Genomic DNA, 16,231 nt, shown 5'->3' with positions numbered 1-16,231 from the left:
ATCCGGAATTCAGAGTGTGTTATGAAAAAAGTTTTAGAACAAAAGTTGTAGCAAATTTTATTGTTAACAATATTGCTCTCTTTCTCTTTTGCTCTCAGATGCATCAATATCGAGAAAAATACAAAATATGAAAAGTGGATGAATTTATTGCTGTTTCTAGTTGTTAATGACAACACCCATGAAACGAAGTATATTACAAAAAAATTTTTGGAACAATAGTTATAGAAAATTTTATTCTTAGCAATATTGTTCTCTTACACTATTGCTCTTAAATACGTCAATATCAAGAAAAATACGAAAATATGAAAATTGGATGAATTTGTTACTTTTTCAAGTTGTTAATGGTAGTATCCGGGATTCAGAGTGTGTTATGAAAAAAGTTTTAGAACAAAAGTTGTAGCAAATTTTATTGTTAACAATATTGCTCTCTTTCACTTTTGCTCTCAGATGCATCAATATCGAGAAAAATACAAAACATGAAAAGTGGATGAATTTATTGCTGTTTCTAGTTGTTAATGATAACACTCAGGAAACGAAGTATATTACAAAAAAAGTTTTGGAACAATAGTTATAGCAAATTTTATTCTTAGCAATATTGTTCTCTTGCACTATTGCTCTTATATACGTCAATATCAAGAAAAATATGAAAATTGGACGAATTTGTTGCTTTTTCAAGTTGTTAATGGTAGCATCCGGGATTCAGAGTATGCTATGAAAAAACTTTTAGAACAAAAGTTGTAGCAAATTTTGTTGTTAACAATATTGCTCTCTTGCACTTTTGCTCTCAGATGCGTCAATATCGAGAAAAATACAAAATATGAAAAGTGGATGAATTTATTGCTGTTTCTAGTTGTTAATGATAACACTCAAGAAACGAAGTATATTACAAAAAAAGTTTCGGAACAATAGTTATAGCAAATTTTATTTTTAGCAATATTGTTCTGTTACACTATTGCTCTTACATACGTCAATATCAAGAAAAATACAAAATATGAAAAGTGGATGAATTTATTGCTGTTTCTAGTTGTTAATGATAACACTCAGGAAACGAAGTATATTACAAAAAAAGTTTTGGAACAATATTTATAGCAAATTTTATTCTTAGCAATATTGTTCTCTTGCACTATTACTCTCAGATGCGTCAATATCGAGAAAAATACAAAATATGAAAAGTGGATGAATTTATTGCTGTTTCTAGTTCTTAATGATAACACTCAGGAAACGAAGTATATTACAAAAAAAGTTTTGGAACAATAGTTACAGCAAATTTTATTCTTAGCAATATTGTTCTCTTACACTATTGCTCTTAAATACGTCAATATCAAGAAAAATACGAAAATATGAAAATTGGCTGAATTTGTTGCTTTTTCAAGTTGTTAATGGTAGCATCCGGGATTCAGAGTGTGCTATGAAAAAACTTTTAGAACAAAAGTTGTAGCAAATTTTATTGTTAACAATATTGCTCTCTTTAACTTTTGCTCTCAGATACATCAATATCGAGAAAAATACAAAATATGAAAAGTGGATGAATTTATTGCTGTTTCTAGTTGTTAATGGTAACACTCAGGAAACGAAGTATATTACAAAAAGACTTTTGGAACAATAGTTATAGCAAATTTTATTCGTAGCAATATTGTTCTCTTGCACTATTGCTCTTATATACGTCAATATCAAGAAAAATACGAAAATATGAAAATTGGATGAATTTGTTGCTTTTTCAAGTTGTTAATGGTAGCATCCGGGATTCAGAGTGTGCTATAAAAAAACTTTTAGAACAAAGTTGTAGCAAATTTTATTGTTAACAATATTGCTCTCTTTCACTTTTGCTCTTAGATGCGTCAATATCGAGAAAAATACGAAAATATGAAAATTTGACGAATTTTTTGTTTTACTATTAGCTAATGGTAGCATTTGGGAATTGAAGCATGTTATCAAAAAACTTTTAGAGCAAAAGTTGTTGCAAATTTTGTTGTTAACAATATTGCTCTCTTGTATTTTTGATCTCAGATTCGTCAATATAGACAAAAATGCGAAAATATAAAAATTTGATGAATTTCGTTGTTCCATAAAGTATTTATGGTAGCACTCGGGTAACGGAGCATATTATAAGAAAACTGTTGGAACGAAAGTTATAGCTAATTTTATTCTTAGCAATATTGTTCTCTTACACTATTGCTCTTAAATACGTCAATATCAAGAAAAATACGAAAATTAGATGAATTTGTTGCTTTTTTAAGTTGTTAATGGTAACACTCAAGAAACGAAACACTTTATAAAAAAACTTTTAGAATAAAAGTTGTTGCAAATTTTATTTTTAATAATATTGCCCATGCATGACGACACAAGCTGAATAAAACGTTATTTTTTGGTAAAACGAAGTCAATGATTCACTTTAATTTGATTTAAGTACTACAATGTGTTTCGGTTACAATAAAATCATCTTCAGGCACGATTACAAATAGGATTGAAATATGAACAAATAAATAGCAACTACAAAAAAAATTACAGTTAACAAAAGTTGCAATTACAAGAATTGACGTTTTATTTTTCAATGAATGTGCTTTCAATGGATTTGAAATTGAAAATTTGGCGAATTTTCCTCGCGAAATATATTCGCATTCCGGATATTGCTTAAATTGTAGTTTGACGTTTTTAATATTTGCCCGGAAAAGCGTTTTTGCACACCAGTAATGGAGTTTTGCCGGCGCCACTTTGCCGCCGCGTTTTCCATTTTTGCACGTTTCAATTCCTTTTATCTCTCAACCCCATATCCACCACGCGAAAACAGTATAAAGCAAATTTAAATACCCAAAAAGAATCCTATTTTTGAGCAGCTTTTCGAAAACATTTTTCAAAGTTTTTTTTTTTCTTTCTTAAATTTTCTTTTGTTGTATTCCCTTGACAAAACCCACAAAGAAGAAACTTTACTTATCATACCGCATTAAATGGGGGTATAAATTACCTTGGTCCGCATTGTTAGGGAACGAAGAAGCGCGCGAGCAAAAAAAGAACCATCTCCCGCAGGAGTCTGGGACTCTGGGCTCGGTAATTGTACACGATTCTCGTTTTAACGGATTGTTATTGCACTTTCGCGGCGAATTTTACCTCCGCGATGGGGCCCAACCCCAGTCGAGTTTATGAACCTCGAGAATCGCGACGCACGTCCTCACCTTCTTTTCACAACCGGAAATTGCTTCTCTCGTTTCCCCAAATGGGATCTCTCGTTTTTCAAATTTTCTAGCTTATTAAAATGAATTTATCTAAATCTAGAACTTTTTAAATTTTTTATTGATGGATTAGTGTTAATGTTTCATTGACACAATTATAAAGAAAAACTATTACAAGGCAAACTTACGACCCTATTAAGGTAATTTCGGTTATGCTACAGTATGCTTTGTGTCTAAGAAGCTTTCTGAAAATGAGAGGGGAACGAGAATGAGAACTTTACGCAAAGTTCGGTTATGTTTCCTTCATAAAATATGCCTCCCGGTGTATTCCGGTTTGTATTTTATGAGGTTTCATAGTCGATTTATCATCCCCCAAAAACTTTTCAACAAAGCAAGAAAATACATACAAAAAACTGTAATACATCAAACATTTTTCGCTTCAATTTGAATAAATTTTAATGAATCCAACGACTTTTTTGGCCTTATAACTTTGTAATTAACCCCGTTTAGTTGATTAAACCCGTTTTTGGTTGGAACAAAGTCGACGATCGATACAAAAGCCACCGTTGGCGAGGTCTCTGCACCACCACGTTCAGAGGAGTGTTTGCGAACGAGGTTGATTATTCAATTACGAACCACGTGTTCTTTATCGGGTCCCTTCCGGGCTACCTTCACTCGATTAATTTCAAGATTCTGGCCATTATCGACTGACACAAAGGCGAATGTTACAAGATTTATTTCAAAAATTAAAGTAAAAAATTTTTATTTAAAAACGACCCAAGTTCTTTTAAATTTAAACATAATTTTAACTCAAATTCCATTTCTGGCTCTTCGCAATAAAAAATCTACAACACAATAACAATTAAAACCTTTAAATTACCTATATTTTATGTTTTAATTCGGAGGAGTGTTTTCAAATTGAAACGCCAAAAAGAAGGGTTGCTATTAGTCAGTTTTAAGAAAAAATTACACTAGGAAAATTTGAGATGTTGCCGACCGCCTAGAAACATTAGTCTTGTGTTAGTTCTAGTGATAGTGCTAGTGCAAAACTAGAACTAGAACTAGAAAGTTTCGGGTTTAGCCGTGCGTCTTCAGTTCTAGGTCTAGTGTTAGTTTTAGTTCAATAAAAATATACAACATAATAATATCCAAGAAACAGATAATGTTACAAAGGCACTTGTAGAACAAAAGTTGTAGCAAATTTTATTCTTAACAATATTGCTCTCTTACACTTTTGTTATCAGATGCGTCAATATCGAGAAAAATATGAAAATATAAAAATTTTATGAATTTCGTTATTTTACTAGTTGGTAATGGTAACATCCAGGAAACAGAGAATGTTACAAAGGAACTTTTAGAACAAAAGTTGTAGCAAATTTTATTCTTAACAATATTGCTCTCTTGCACTTTTGCTCTCAGATGCGTCAATATCGAAAAAAATATAAAAATTTGATGAATTTCATTATTTTACTAGTTGGTAATGGTAACAACATCCAGGAAACAAATAATGTTACAAAGGGACTTTTAGAACAAAAGTTGTAGCAAATTTTATTCTTAACAATATTGCTCTCTTGCACTTTTGCTCTCAGATGCGTCAATATCGAGAAAAATATGAAAATATAAAAATTTTATGAATTTCGTTATTTTACTAGTTGCTAATGGTAACATCCAGGAAACAAATAATGATACAAAGGGACTTTTAGAACAAAAGTTGTAGCAAATTTCATTCTTAACAATATTGTTCTCTTGCACTGTTGCTCTCAGATGCGTCAATATCAAGAAAAATATGAAAATACAAAAATTTGATAAAATTCGTTATTTTACTAGTTGGTAATGGTAACATCCAGGAAACAGATAATGTTACAAAGGGACTTTTAGAACAAAAGTTGTAGCAAATTTTATTCTTAACAATATTGCTCTCTTACACTTTTGTTATCAGATGCGTCAATATCGAGAAAAATATGAAAATATAAAAATTTGATGAATTTCGTTATTTTACTGGTTGGTAATGGTAACATCCAGGAAACAGAGATTGTTACAAAAAAACTTTTAGATCAAAAATTGTAGCAAATTTTATTCTTAACAATATTGCTCTCTTGTACTTTTGCTCTCAGATGCGTCAATATCGAGAAAAATATGAAAATATACAAATTTGATGAATTTCGTTATTTTACTAGTTGGTAATGGTAACATCCAGGAAACAGAGATTGTTACAAAAAAACTTTTAGAACAAAAGTTGTAGCTAATTTTATTCTTAACAATATTGCTCTCTTGCACTTTTGCTCTCAGATGCGTCAATATCGAGAAAAATATGAAAATATAAAAAGTTGATGAATTTCGTTATTTTACTAGTTAGTAATGGTAACATCCAGGAAATAAATAATGTTACAAAGGGACTTTTAGACCAAAAGTTGTAGCAAATTTTATTCTTAACAATATTGGTCTCTTGCACTTTTGTTATCAGATGCGTCAATATCGAGAAAAATATGAAAATATAAAAATTTTATGAATTTCGTTATTTTACTAGTTGATAATGGTAACATCCAGGAAACAGAGAATATTACAAAGGGACTTTTAGAACAAAAGTTGTAGTAAATTTTATTCTTAACAATATTGCTGTCTTGCACTTTTGTTATCAGATGCGTCAATACCAAGAAAAATATGAAAATATAAAAATTTTATGAATTTCGTTATTTTACTAATTGGTAATGGTAACAACATCCAGGAAACAAATAATTTTACAAAGGGACTTGTAGAACAAAAGTTGTAGAAAATTTTATTCTTAACAATATTACTCTCTTGCACTTCTGCTCTCAGATGCGTCAATATCGAGAAAAATATTAAAATATAAAAATTTGATGAATTTCGTTATTTTACTAGTTAGTAATGGTAACATCCAGGAAACAAATAATGTTACAAAGGGACTTGTAAAACAAAAATTGTAGCAAATTTTATTCTTAACAATATTGCTCTCTTGCACATTTGTTATCAGATGCGTCAATATCGAGAAAAATATGAAAATATAAAAATTTCATGAATTTCGTTATTTTACTAGTTAGTAATGGTAACATCCAGGAAACAGATAATGTTACAAAGGGGCTTTTAGAACAAAAGTTGTAGCAAATTTTATTGTTAACAATATTGCTCTCTTGCACATTTGTTATCAGATGCATCAATATCGAGAAAAATATGAAAATATAAAAATTTGATAAATTTCGTTATTTTACTAGTTAGTAATGGTAACATTCAGGAAACAAATAATGTTACAAAGGGACCTTTAGAACAAAAGTTGGAGCAAATTTTATTCTTAACAATATTGCTCTCTTGCACTTTTGCTCTCAGATGCGTCAATATCGAGAAAAATATGAAAATATAAAAAGTTGATGAATTTTGTTATTTTACTAATTGGTTATGGTAACATCCAGGAAACAGAGAATATTACAAAAAAACTTTTAGAACAAGAGTTGTAGCAAATTTTATTCTTAACAATAGAGCACGTCTCTCTAGACAGTTAAACTCTAAGTCTAGTGTTAGTTCTAGTTTTAGTTCAAGAAAAATATGCAACATAGCGATATTTTATCTAGTTATATTATTAGTCTAGTTTTATTTGCTATTCAGCGCTAGATTATTGTATATGTTTATTGGGCTATAAGACACTTTCTTCCTCATATTAATATGATATCGAGGTTTTAGTATAACATCAAATTATATTGATATGTTGCATTTTATGTGGGGTAAAGTTGGTTTTTATCATGTTTAAACAAATAAGTAATTCAATTCGTAACTACAGTTTACTTAAAATCCTCTCTCATTTTAAAACTCCCGCCAAAAAATAACTTTAAAAAGTACACTATGTAAACGTGACTTTTCATTTTACTCCTCCGAATTAAAAAATATAGTATAAATACACTTATTATTACTCAAACCTTTATTTCGCGATTTTCATACACCTCAAAAATGATACATGAACCGTATTGAGGGATGTGATCATAAGATAGATTTAAAATTCCCAACATCCCTGCAATATTTACGTCATGTCCGCTATAAATATGTAGGATTTTCTCGTTTCCCTTCGTAATTTTTTCGTTTGTATCGTTAATTATCTTCTCCAACATTCTACCGGATAAATAATTTTGCAATTCCACAGTTTCAACCATCGTTTCCGAGTAATGTTTTGAAACTAAATAATTGAAATCGTCCCAATTTATTTCCCTCGTCCAGTTTGGTTGGGATATTCCTAAATATTTCTTTTTTTTTTAATTAAAATATTTTATTATGTTCCATAAAAAAGCTTACTTGTGTTATTAAAAGATCATGGACTCTATATAACCCATAAGTTGAGTTTGTTTCAATCCCGGTGTGTGTTTTTAAAAAATTTAAAAATTTGTCGTGTTTTTTTAAAAGATTATTAATTTTGATTGAGTTTTTTGTGTTTTTTAATAACTCATTTCTATAAATACTTGTAATTGATGATAAAAACATATTATCTCGATGGATTTCTATGAAATTTAATCTTTTCTCTTCTATGTTATCGTCGTGAATTAGTTCTTTTAATATTAAGATTAAAGAATTTCTAGTTCTTTGTACGTTTGAACTCCACGGGTCAATATTTTCTAGTTTTATCGATTCGGTTAATAAATGTTTGTATCTCTCTTTTAAATTTCTACCTAATTTAATCATTTTTTTTTTACCATCCTAAAAGAAATAACAACTTTTAGAGAAAAGTAAAGCAATGAAATGATTTACATCTGTTAACTGTCCTAGTCCATAAGGTTGATAATCATCGGGATTAACCGGGATTTGCTTTGGAAAATAAAGTCCAGCATCGGGAGTTCTATTTCCATGTCTAAATATCTTTAAAAAAAATATTTCGAAATCTTTTTATAACAAATTTTTTTACTTACCACGTGAAGCAACACTAAAGATCCTTTTTTATCGGACATTTCTAAATCGATCCTCAAACAAACATCCACTGACCTTCAACTAATGTAACAGATATTTTTTGGTGTCGAATTTTTTTTCGTTGCGCAACCAAGATTAAGTTTATTTGGTGGTCTAACTTAATTTTTTTTATTAATAAGAACTCCAAGAGGAATAAAAAATGAACCAGAAGAAGGCGTTATTCATTATTTTTTGAAATCTCCGAGTCCCACACAAATGCTTGACCAAAGTGTCAGCTTTGGGAGATTAATAGAGAGACGGTACTCGACCCTTTCCACTAGAAACTCCCGTTCGTAATCTATCAAAATCACAATCAGAGTTGGGGAAATATTACTCTCGCATTAGAGACCTCGGATAAGAGGGTCATCCTTTTTTTTGCCAACCTTTTTCTTGGTTTATCATAAAAACTCGTAATACACTTTGTTCAAAATTTTAATTCATTCAATATGAGAAATTTTTCCAAAAATAGGCAAAATAGATATTGGTCTAAAGTTAGAATGTTCATTTTGAAGGCTTTTTTTGTGTATAAGAACAACTTTAGCTATTTTCAGACAGTTAGGGAGTCTGAAATGAACGTATCCCCCCGCAAAGGCCAAAAATATATTGCCATAGAAACCAGAGTATATCTACTTACTTTGTCTATGTCAATATAATTCGATATTACAGTAAAACCTCGATATAACGGATCAATACGAGGAACGCACTATCCGTTATTGCTTAATAAAAATATACAACAATTCAGCGCTGAACAACAAATAAAACTAGACTAACACTAGAACTAGAAACATTCCGTTTAGCCCTACCCCTCTTAAGCATCCGAATATTTCTAGTTCTAGATCTAGTGTTAGTTCTAGTTTTACACTAGCACTGTTACTAGAATTAACACAAGACCAAGAACTAGAATCATTCGGGTTTAGCCGTCTTAAGAGCCATACGGCTAAACCCAAATGTTTCTAGTTCTAGTCTAATATTAGTTCTGGTGACATTGCAAGTGTAAAACTAGAACCAACACTAGATCTAAAACTAGAATCATTCGGGTTTAGCCGTCTTTAGAGAAGTGCAGCTAAACCCAAATGATTCTAGTTCTAAGTATAGTGTTAGTTTTACATAGTAATAGTGCTAGTGTAAAACTAGAACTAACACTAGACCTAGAACCTAGTTACTAGGTCTAGTGTTAGATTTGGCCGAGAATGTTACAAAAAAACTTTTAGAACAAAAGTTGTAGAAAATTTTATTCTTAACAATATTGCTCTCTTGTAATTTTGCTCTCAGATGCGTCAATATCGAGAAAAATATAAAAATATAAAAATTTGATGAATTTCGTTATTTTACTAGTTGGTAATGGTAACATCCAGGAAACAGATAATGTTACAAAGGGACTTTTAGAACAAAAGTTGTAGCAAATGTTATTCCCAACAATATTGCTCTCTTATACTTTTGCTCTCAGATCAGTCAATATCGAGAAAAATATGAAAATATAAAAATTTGATAAATTTCGTTAATTTTACAAGTTGGTATGGTAATATCCAGGAAATAGATAATGTTACAAAGGGACTTTTAGAACAAAAGTTGTAGAAAATTTTATTCTTAACAATATTGCTCTCTTACACTTTTGCTCTTAGATGCGTCAATATCGAGAAAAATATGAAAATATAAAAATATGATAAATTTCGTTATTTTACTGGTTGGTATGGTAACATCCAGGAAACAGATAATGTTGCAAAGGAACTTTTAGAACAAAAGTTGTAGCAAATTTTATTCTTAACAATATTGCTCTCTTGCACTTTTGCTCTCAGATGCGTCAATATCGAGAAAAATATGAAAATATAAAAATATGATAAATTTCGTTATTTTACTAGTTGGTATGGTAACATCCAGGAAACAGATAATGTTACAAAGGGATTTTTAGAACAAAATTTGTAGCTAACTTTATTCTTAACAATATTGCTCTCTTGCACTTTTGCTCTCAGATGCGTCAATATCGAGAAAAATATGAAAATATAAAAAGTTGATGAATTTCGTTATTTTACTAGTTGATAATGGTAACATCCAGGAAACAGATAATGTTACAAAGGGGCTTTTAGAACAAAATTTGTAGCAAATTTTATTCTTAACAATATTGCTCTCTTGCACTTTTGCTCTCAGATGTGTCAATAACGAGAAAAATCTGAAAATATAAAAATATGATAAATTTCGTTAATTTTACAAGTTGGTATGGTAACATCCAGGAAACAGATAATGTTACAAAGGGACTTTTAGAACAAAAGTTGTAGCAAATGTTATTCCCAACAATATTGCTCTCTTATACTTTTGCTCTCAGATCAGTCAATATCGAGAAAAATATGAAAATATAAAAATTTGATGAATTTCGTTATTTTACTAGTTGGTAATGGTAACATCCAGGAAACAGATAATGTTACAAAGGGACTTTTAGAACAAAAGTTGTAGAAAATTTTATTCTCAACAATATTGCTCTGTTGCACTTTTGCTCTCAGATGCGTCAATATCGAGAAAAATATGAAAATACAAAAATTTGATAAAATTCGTTATTTTACTAGTTGGTAATGGTAACATCCAGGAAACAGAGATTGTTACAAAAAAACTTTTAGAACAAAAGTTGTAGCTAATTTTATTCTTAACAATATTGCTCTCTTGCACTTTTGCTCTCAGATGCGTCAGTATCGAGAAAAATATGAAAATATAAAAATTTGATGAATTTCGTTATTTTGCTAGTAATGGTAACATCCAGGAAACAGATAATGTTACAAAGAGACTTTTAGAACAAAAGTTGTAGCAAATTTTATTCTCAACAATATTGCTCTCTTGCACTTTTGCTGTTAGATGCGTCAATATCGAGAAAAATATGAAAATATATAAATTTGATGAATTTCGTTATTTTACTAGTTGCTAATGGTAACATCCAGGAAACAAATAATGATACAAAGGGACTTTTAGAATAAAAGTTGTAGCAAATTTTATTCTTAACAATATTGCTCTCTTACACTTTTGTTATCAGATGCGTCAATATCGAGAAAAATATGAAAATATAAAAATTTGATGAATTTCGTTATTTTACTAGTTAGTAATGGTAACATCCAGGAAACAGAGAATGTTATAAAGGAACTTTTAGAACAAACGTTGTAGCTAACTTTATTCTTAACAATATTGCTCTCTTGCACATTTGCTCTCAGATGCGTTAGTGTCGAGAAAAATATGAAAATATAAAAATTTGATGAATTTCGTTATTTTACTAGTTGGTAATGGTAACATCCAGGAAACAGATAATGTTACAAAGGGACTTTTAGAACAAAAGTTGTAGTAAATTTTATTCTTAACAATATTGCTCTCTTGCACTTTTGCTCTCAGATGTGTCAATAACGAGAAAAATCTGAAAATATAAAAATATGATAAATTTCGTTAATTTTACAAGTTGGTATGGTAACATCCAGGAAACAGATAATGTAACAAAGGGACTTTTAGAACAAAAGTTGTAGCAAATTTTATTCTTAACAATATTGCTCTCTTGCACTTTTGCTCTCAGATACGTCAATATCGAGAAAAATATAAAAATATAAAAATTTGATGAATTTCGTTATTTTACTAGTTAGTAATGGTAACATCCAGGAAACAGATAATGTTACAAAGGGACTTTTAGAACAAAAGTTGTAGCAAATTTTATTCTTAACAATATTGCTCTCTTGCACTTTTGCTCTCAGATGCGTCAATATCGAGAAAAATATGAAAATATAAAAAGTTGATGAATTTCGTTATTTTACTAGTTGGTATGGTAACATCCAGGAAACAGATAATGTTACAAAGGGGCTTTTAGAACAAAATTTGTAGCAAATTTTATTCTTAACAATATTGCTCTCTTGCACTTTTGCTCTCAGATGCGTCCATATCGAGAAAAATATGAAAATATAAAAATTTGATAAATTTCGTTATTTTACTAGTTAGTAATGGTAACATCCAGGAAACAAATAATGTTACAAAGGGACTTTTAGAACAAAAGTTGTAGCAAATTTTATTCTTAACAATATTGCTCTCTTGCACTTTTGCTCTCAGATGCGTCAATATCGAGAAAAATATGAAAATATAAAAATTTGATGAAACTCAAACTTATCACAAGGACCTCACCTTTTAAAAACAAAACTTTTCCTTTGCAAAACTACCCAAAGCCTGTACTATTAAGTTATGTTGCGTTTTATGTGGGACAGTGTAAATTTCGTAACTATGTTAATATTATAATTATATTATATTTTTCCTCCAATGATGTCACGTTACCTTATAACTAGTTATAACCAATACTCAACGAACCTTGTTCTTCAATTTGGAAACCACTTTGCGTAATTCATTTAAAGTTATTGGGTTAAATCCAAATCTCTCAACATTAGAAGCATCATATTTACCATTATTAACATGTGAATTTGTATGAAGGTAGGAGAGGAATTCAAAAAAGAGTCATTGGAAGGATTAGAAACAGCGGCGATGATATTTTCAGCAACATTGGCAAAATATGTATTCAATTCTGTGGCAGTCAACATGTTGGTAAAGCGGTCATAAATTTTTTGCGAATTGCGCTATGGATATCAAATCCGGACGTTGTCTATTTATGTCAACCAGCAGGTGCATAACATCGGTTTCATAATGAACCCATAAGATATAATTTATAAGCAATTTTAGCCAATTTGCAGGAATGAAATGAAAGTGGCTAGCTTAATGTTATTAGTGAACCAGAAAACTTTTTTCTCATTGTCTACCTTGCGATTGAGAACTCTTATTTTGCAAATTAGTGTCATCAATAAAGCCAAAGTCAACCTGGTCAAGAGTGTTACAAAATTGAAGGAGTCCCAGACTGAGCATGACATGTGTGAAGTTGTAGTGGTCCTTTTAGATTCTATTGTCCTTGCCAAACTCCATATTAAATTAATTCCATATTAATAACTTTTGTCCACGACTACCTTATAATCAGAGCCCGGACAGTTTAGGAAAATTATCCTAAAACGCCTCCCACTCCAGTCTCAATATTCAATCGAAGCGTGCGAAGCTGTCGGATACGTCATACCTTATGTCACAAAATAAATTATAATTAATTTATTAATTATAAATTTAATAAAACCAAAAATGAATAATTCAGTGCGTATTTTTATATTATTTTTATTAATTCAGTAATTAATGTTGCACTGCAAGTTCTTCGCTAAGGTACGCTCATCGCTCTTCGAAATTCAATTTTGAAGAGTAACTTAAAAGGTGTCAAAAGTGACAACCAGACATTAACGTACTTATGTCGTTGTCATGGAATTCGTTTCGTGTAGAGGGGCGCACTTTTCCTAAACTATCCGGGCTCTGCTTATAATATATAAAGAGGTAGTTATTTTTCAATTCACTTATTTGAAACGTCAAAATTTCAAGAAACGTCAATTTAATTTAATTTTTTTAGGACTTTCTAAAGGATTGACATTAAAAAAACGTAAACATACTCTTTTTCTCGTATGATTTAAGTATAAATTAATTAATTTTCGTAAAAAGCGTTTCATAAAATTGACATTTAATTTTGACAAATTGTTGTGAAGTTGGTTACAGTTGGTAACATTGAATTTATGTCACATTGACGTTTAAACTTTATTCAAAAATTTATTTAAAAGTTTTTACAACCAAGATAATAAAACATCAATAATTATTTTCATATACACATTATTTATTACATTCTTTCAGATAATTCGATCATACAAACACATTCAAAGGCCATCATCAATTACATTAAACTATGTACAAAAAAAGTCCTAAGTTTAATAAACGACACTAGGCTGCCGTAACGTGTGTCTTAGCGTGTCGATTTAATAACGCCGAGTTTTTAAATTGCTCCCCACATTTTTCGCACATTAAATTAACATCGGATTCGTCTTCTTCGTAAGCATGACACTGCATGTGCGATCTTAAACTTCCCTCGCTAGGGAAACTCTTAGGGCACTTAGGACATTTATTGTCCACCCTTAAAATTATAATTTCTTCTGGTTCCTCTTCAGAGCTGTCCGACGATATTAGTGGTGGTGATGATGGTTCTGGCACCGACTTGGGAGGCCTGCCTCTAGGTCGTTTTGGTGGCACCTCTATCACCGTATCAGAATCTTCATCATCACTATCGCTTATTGTTATTTCAATAAACGGTTTCTTCTTTGATTTGCGTTTCCTTCGCGGTGTTTTTTCAACTTCTTCGTCGTCCGTATCGCTAAGTTGTATAAATTCGGTTGGTTGTAATGGGACGCGCTCTTTTAAAACACCATCTTCGGAGGTTTCCACAAAACCGTTTGATGAAACAAATACTTCCTGAACGACAATTTCTTCATCGGTACGTTCCATAGGTTTAATTTTTTGTTTTCTTGGTAAACGTTCTTGTCGTATTGGCGCATGAATGATTTTAGTGTGGGCGATGTAATTATGAAATTGTCGCGCTTGTTGAGCTTCCTTGCTTTTCGCGAAGCGTTTATCGTACTTTTCTAAATCTTCCGCGACTTTTTTCGTTGGCTCAACAATGGGAATTGAAGTTTTTAAAATACTTCGGGGATTTGTGCTTATTAGTGGTGATGTGTTTTGGTATTTGACCAAGTTTTCTTTTTCGGGGTCGCGGATCAAATAATAGAATTGCCCCTCTAATTCATTTCCTGATGATTTTATATCGCTCACTTTGATTTTTCTTAAAATGTTTTGGATTACTTTCCGTTTTCCGGGGATTCTTTGATAACTAAATTTTCGATTTAAATCTAAATTCGTGCTTATTTCGCGTACTTCATCTCCTGTTACATGATCCCCATCAATTGAGTCGTTTTCGGATTCCTCTTCATCTTCTTCTTCTTCATAATCATCGTCGTCGTCGTCCTCTTCTTCTTCCTCCTCTTCTAACTCTTCCTCTATGGATATAGATGATTCCAGATATGAATCTATATTTCCACTTTCTACAAGTTCAGAGCAATCTTCATTTCCATTATGATGAATTTGATTTTGTTTTTTTAATAACTCATAAGTGTTTGGAATTTCTTCTAATAAATTCTCTCCAGAATTTTCTTCATTTAAATATGATTTATGTTGAAATGAAATTTCTGGAATACCACCTTCAACTTTAACATTAGTGAGATTTGATTCTTTTTCCATTGTTACTTCTTCCATGGACTCATGAAATATTTGGTTTTCCTCAAAATCCATTGCAGACTCATCAACTGTTTCAAGGAGAGCTTGTTTATGCCCCAATATCCCTTCTTTGGTATCCCTTGGGTCTCTTTCAAACAAAACATCTTGATTGAAACCATCAGCTTCAGAAAGAAGTTGTTGCTCTTGTTTTACAAATATTGGGTTTTGGGGTGTTTCTGGAACTTCGGGGATTTGCTCAATTTCTTCATCATCAAGTGGAATAACTTGGAGAGTGTCAGGAAGAGCTTCTAATATTCCATCTTCCGTTTGTCTACAAAATAACACCTTGAAGTATCAAAAATTAATCAATTTTCGTACTTACCTAACTTTAAATTGATATTTCCTTAAAATTCCCGTTTCATCTTGTAAAAACTGCACACCATAAAGCTCATCACTGTCATCAACTCGATATAAAACAACTTGTCCCCCTTGCTCATCCGGAACTCCACCTTCCTCTTCCGGTTGGCTCATAGGGTTATGTTCAAAATCAACATCATTCATTTCATTGAGAACTATTTCATTTTGAGAATCTAATATGGATAAATACTGAGTTCCATCTCCGTTAGTTGTGATATAGGGTTCAGAAACACTCTCAAGATCACCTCCTTGCACTAAAATCGCTTGTTCCATTGAAATTGATTCTTGGTATTGGTCATTACAAAAATTCGTTCGATTCGACATTATTTCGTACGTAAAACTAGCATTTAAATCAATTTAAAAGTATTTATGTGAGTTTCTTGGTTATGTTTGGAAATAAGTCCCTTTAATTTTTTTGTGGGAAAGATGCATAACAAATCCTCACAATTTTCGAATTTTATGAAGCATTAATTCAATCCAAAAGGCTCAAATACAACAATATCTTTAAGATTTTCGTGCAAGATCTTATTTGTACACTTGATAAATAACCTAACCTCAAAGTACAAAACAAAGATGGAGGA

The 16,231-nt window shown here is 30.8% G+C and overlaps 2 protein-coding genes across 2 annotated transcripts; both read right to left on the bottom strand.

The window, feature by feature from the left end:
* Positions 1-247: 247 nt before the first annotated feature.
* On the bottom strand, positions 248-8,387 carry LOC111423295 (venom acid phosphatase Acph-1-like). The gene is made up of 5 exons (XM_071199416.1): positions 8,072-8,387; positions 7,914-8,021; positions 7,464-7,862; positions 7,094-7,414; positions 248-4,012 (listed from the first exon to the last, which is right to left on the bottom strand). The coding sequence occupies exons 1-5, from the start codon at positions 8,108-8,110 to the stop codon at positions 3,914-3,916; spliced, it is 966 nt and encodes a 321-aa protein (XP_071055517.1). The 5' UTR covers positions 8,111-8,387; the 3' UTR covers positions 248-3,913.
* Positions 8,388-13,785: 5,398 nt separating this feature from the next.
* On the bottom strand, positions 13,786-16,221 carry LOC111420231 (AT-rich interactive domain-containing protein 4B-like). Its single transcript, XM_023053184.2, has 2 exons — positions 15,616-16,221; positions 13,786-15,564 (listed from the first exon to the last, which is right to left on the bottom strand). Exons 1-2 carry the CDS (start codon positions 15,972-15,974, stop codon positions 13,911-13,913), a joined length of 2,013 nt encoding a protein of 670 aa, XP_022908952.2. The 5' UTR covers positions 15,975-16,221; the 3' UTR covers positions 13,786-13,910.
* Between the last annotated feature and the right edge of the window lie 10 nt (positions 16,222-16,231).

Source organism: Onthophagus taurus, chromosome 10 (genome assembly GCF_036711975.1).
Source record: "Onthophagus taurus isolate NC chromosome 10, IU_Otau_3.0, whole genome shotgun sequence".
Lineage (NCBI taxonomy): Eukaryota > Metazoa > Arthropoda > Insecta > Coleoptera > Scarabaeidae > Onthophagus > Onthophagus taurus.
This window is presented reverse-complemented; position numbering and strand designations above follow the sequence as displayed.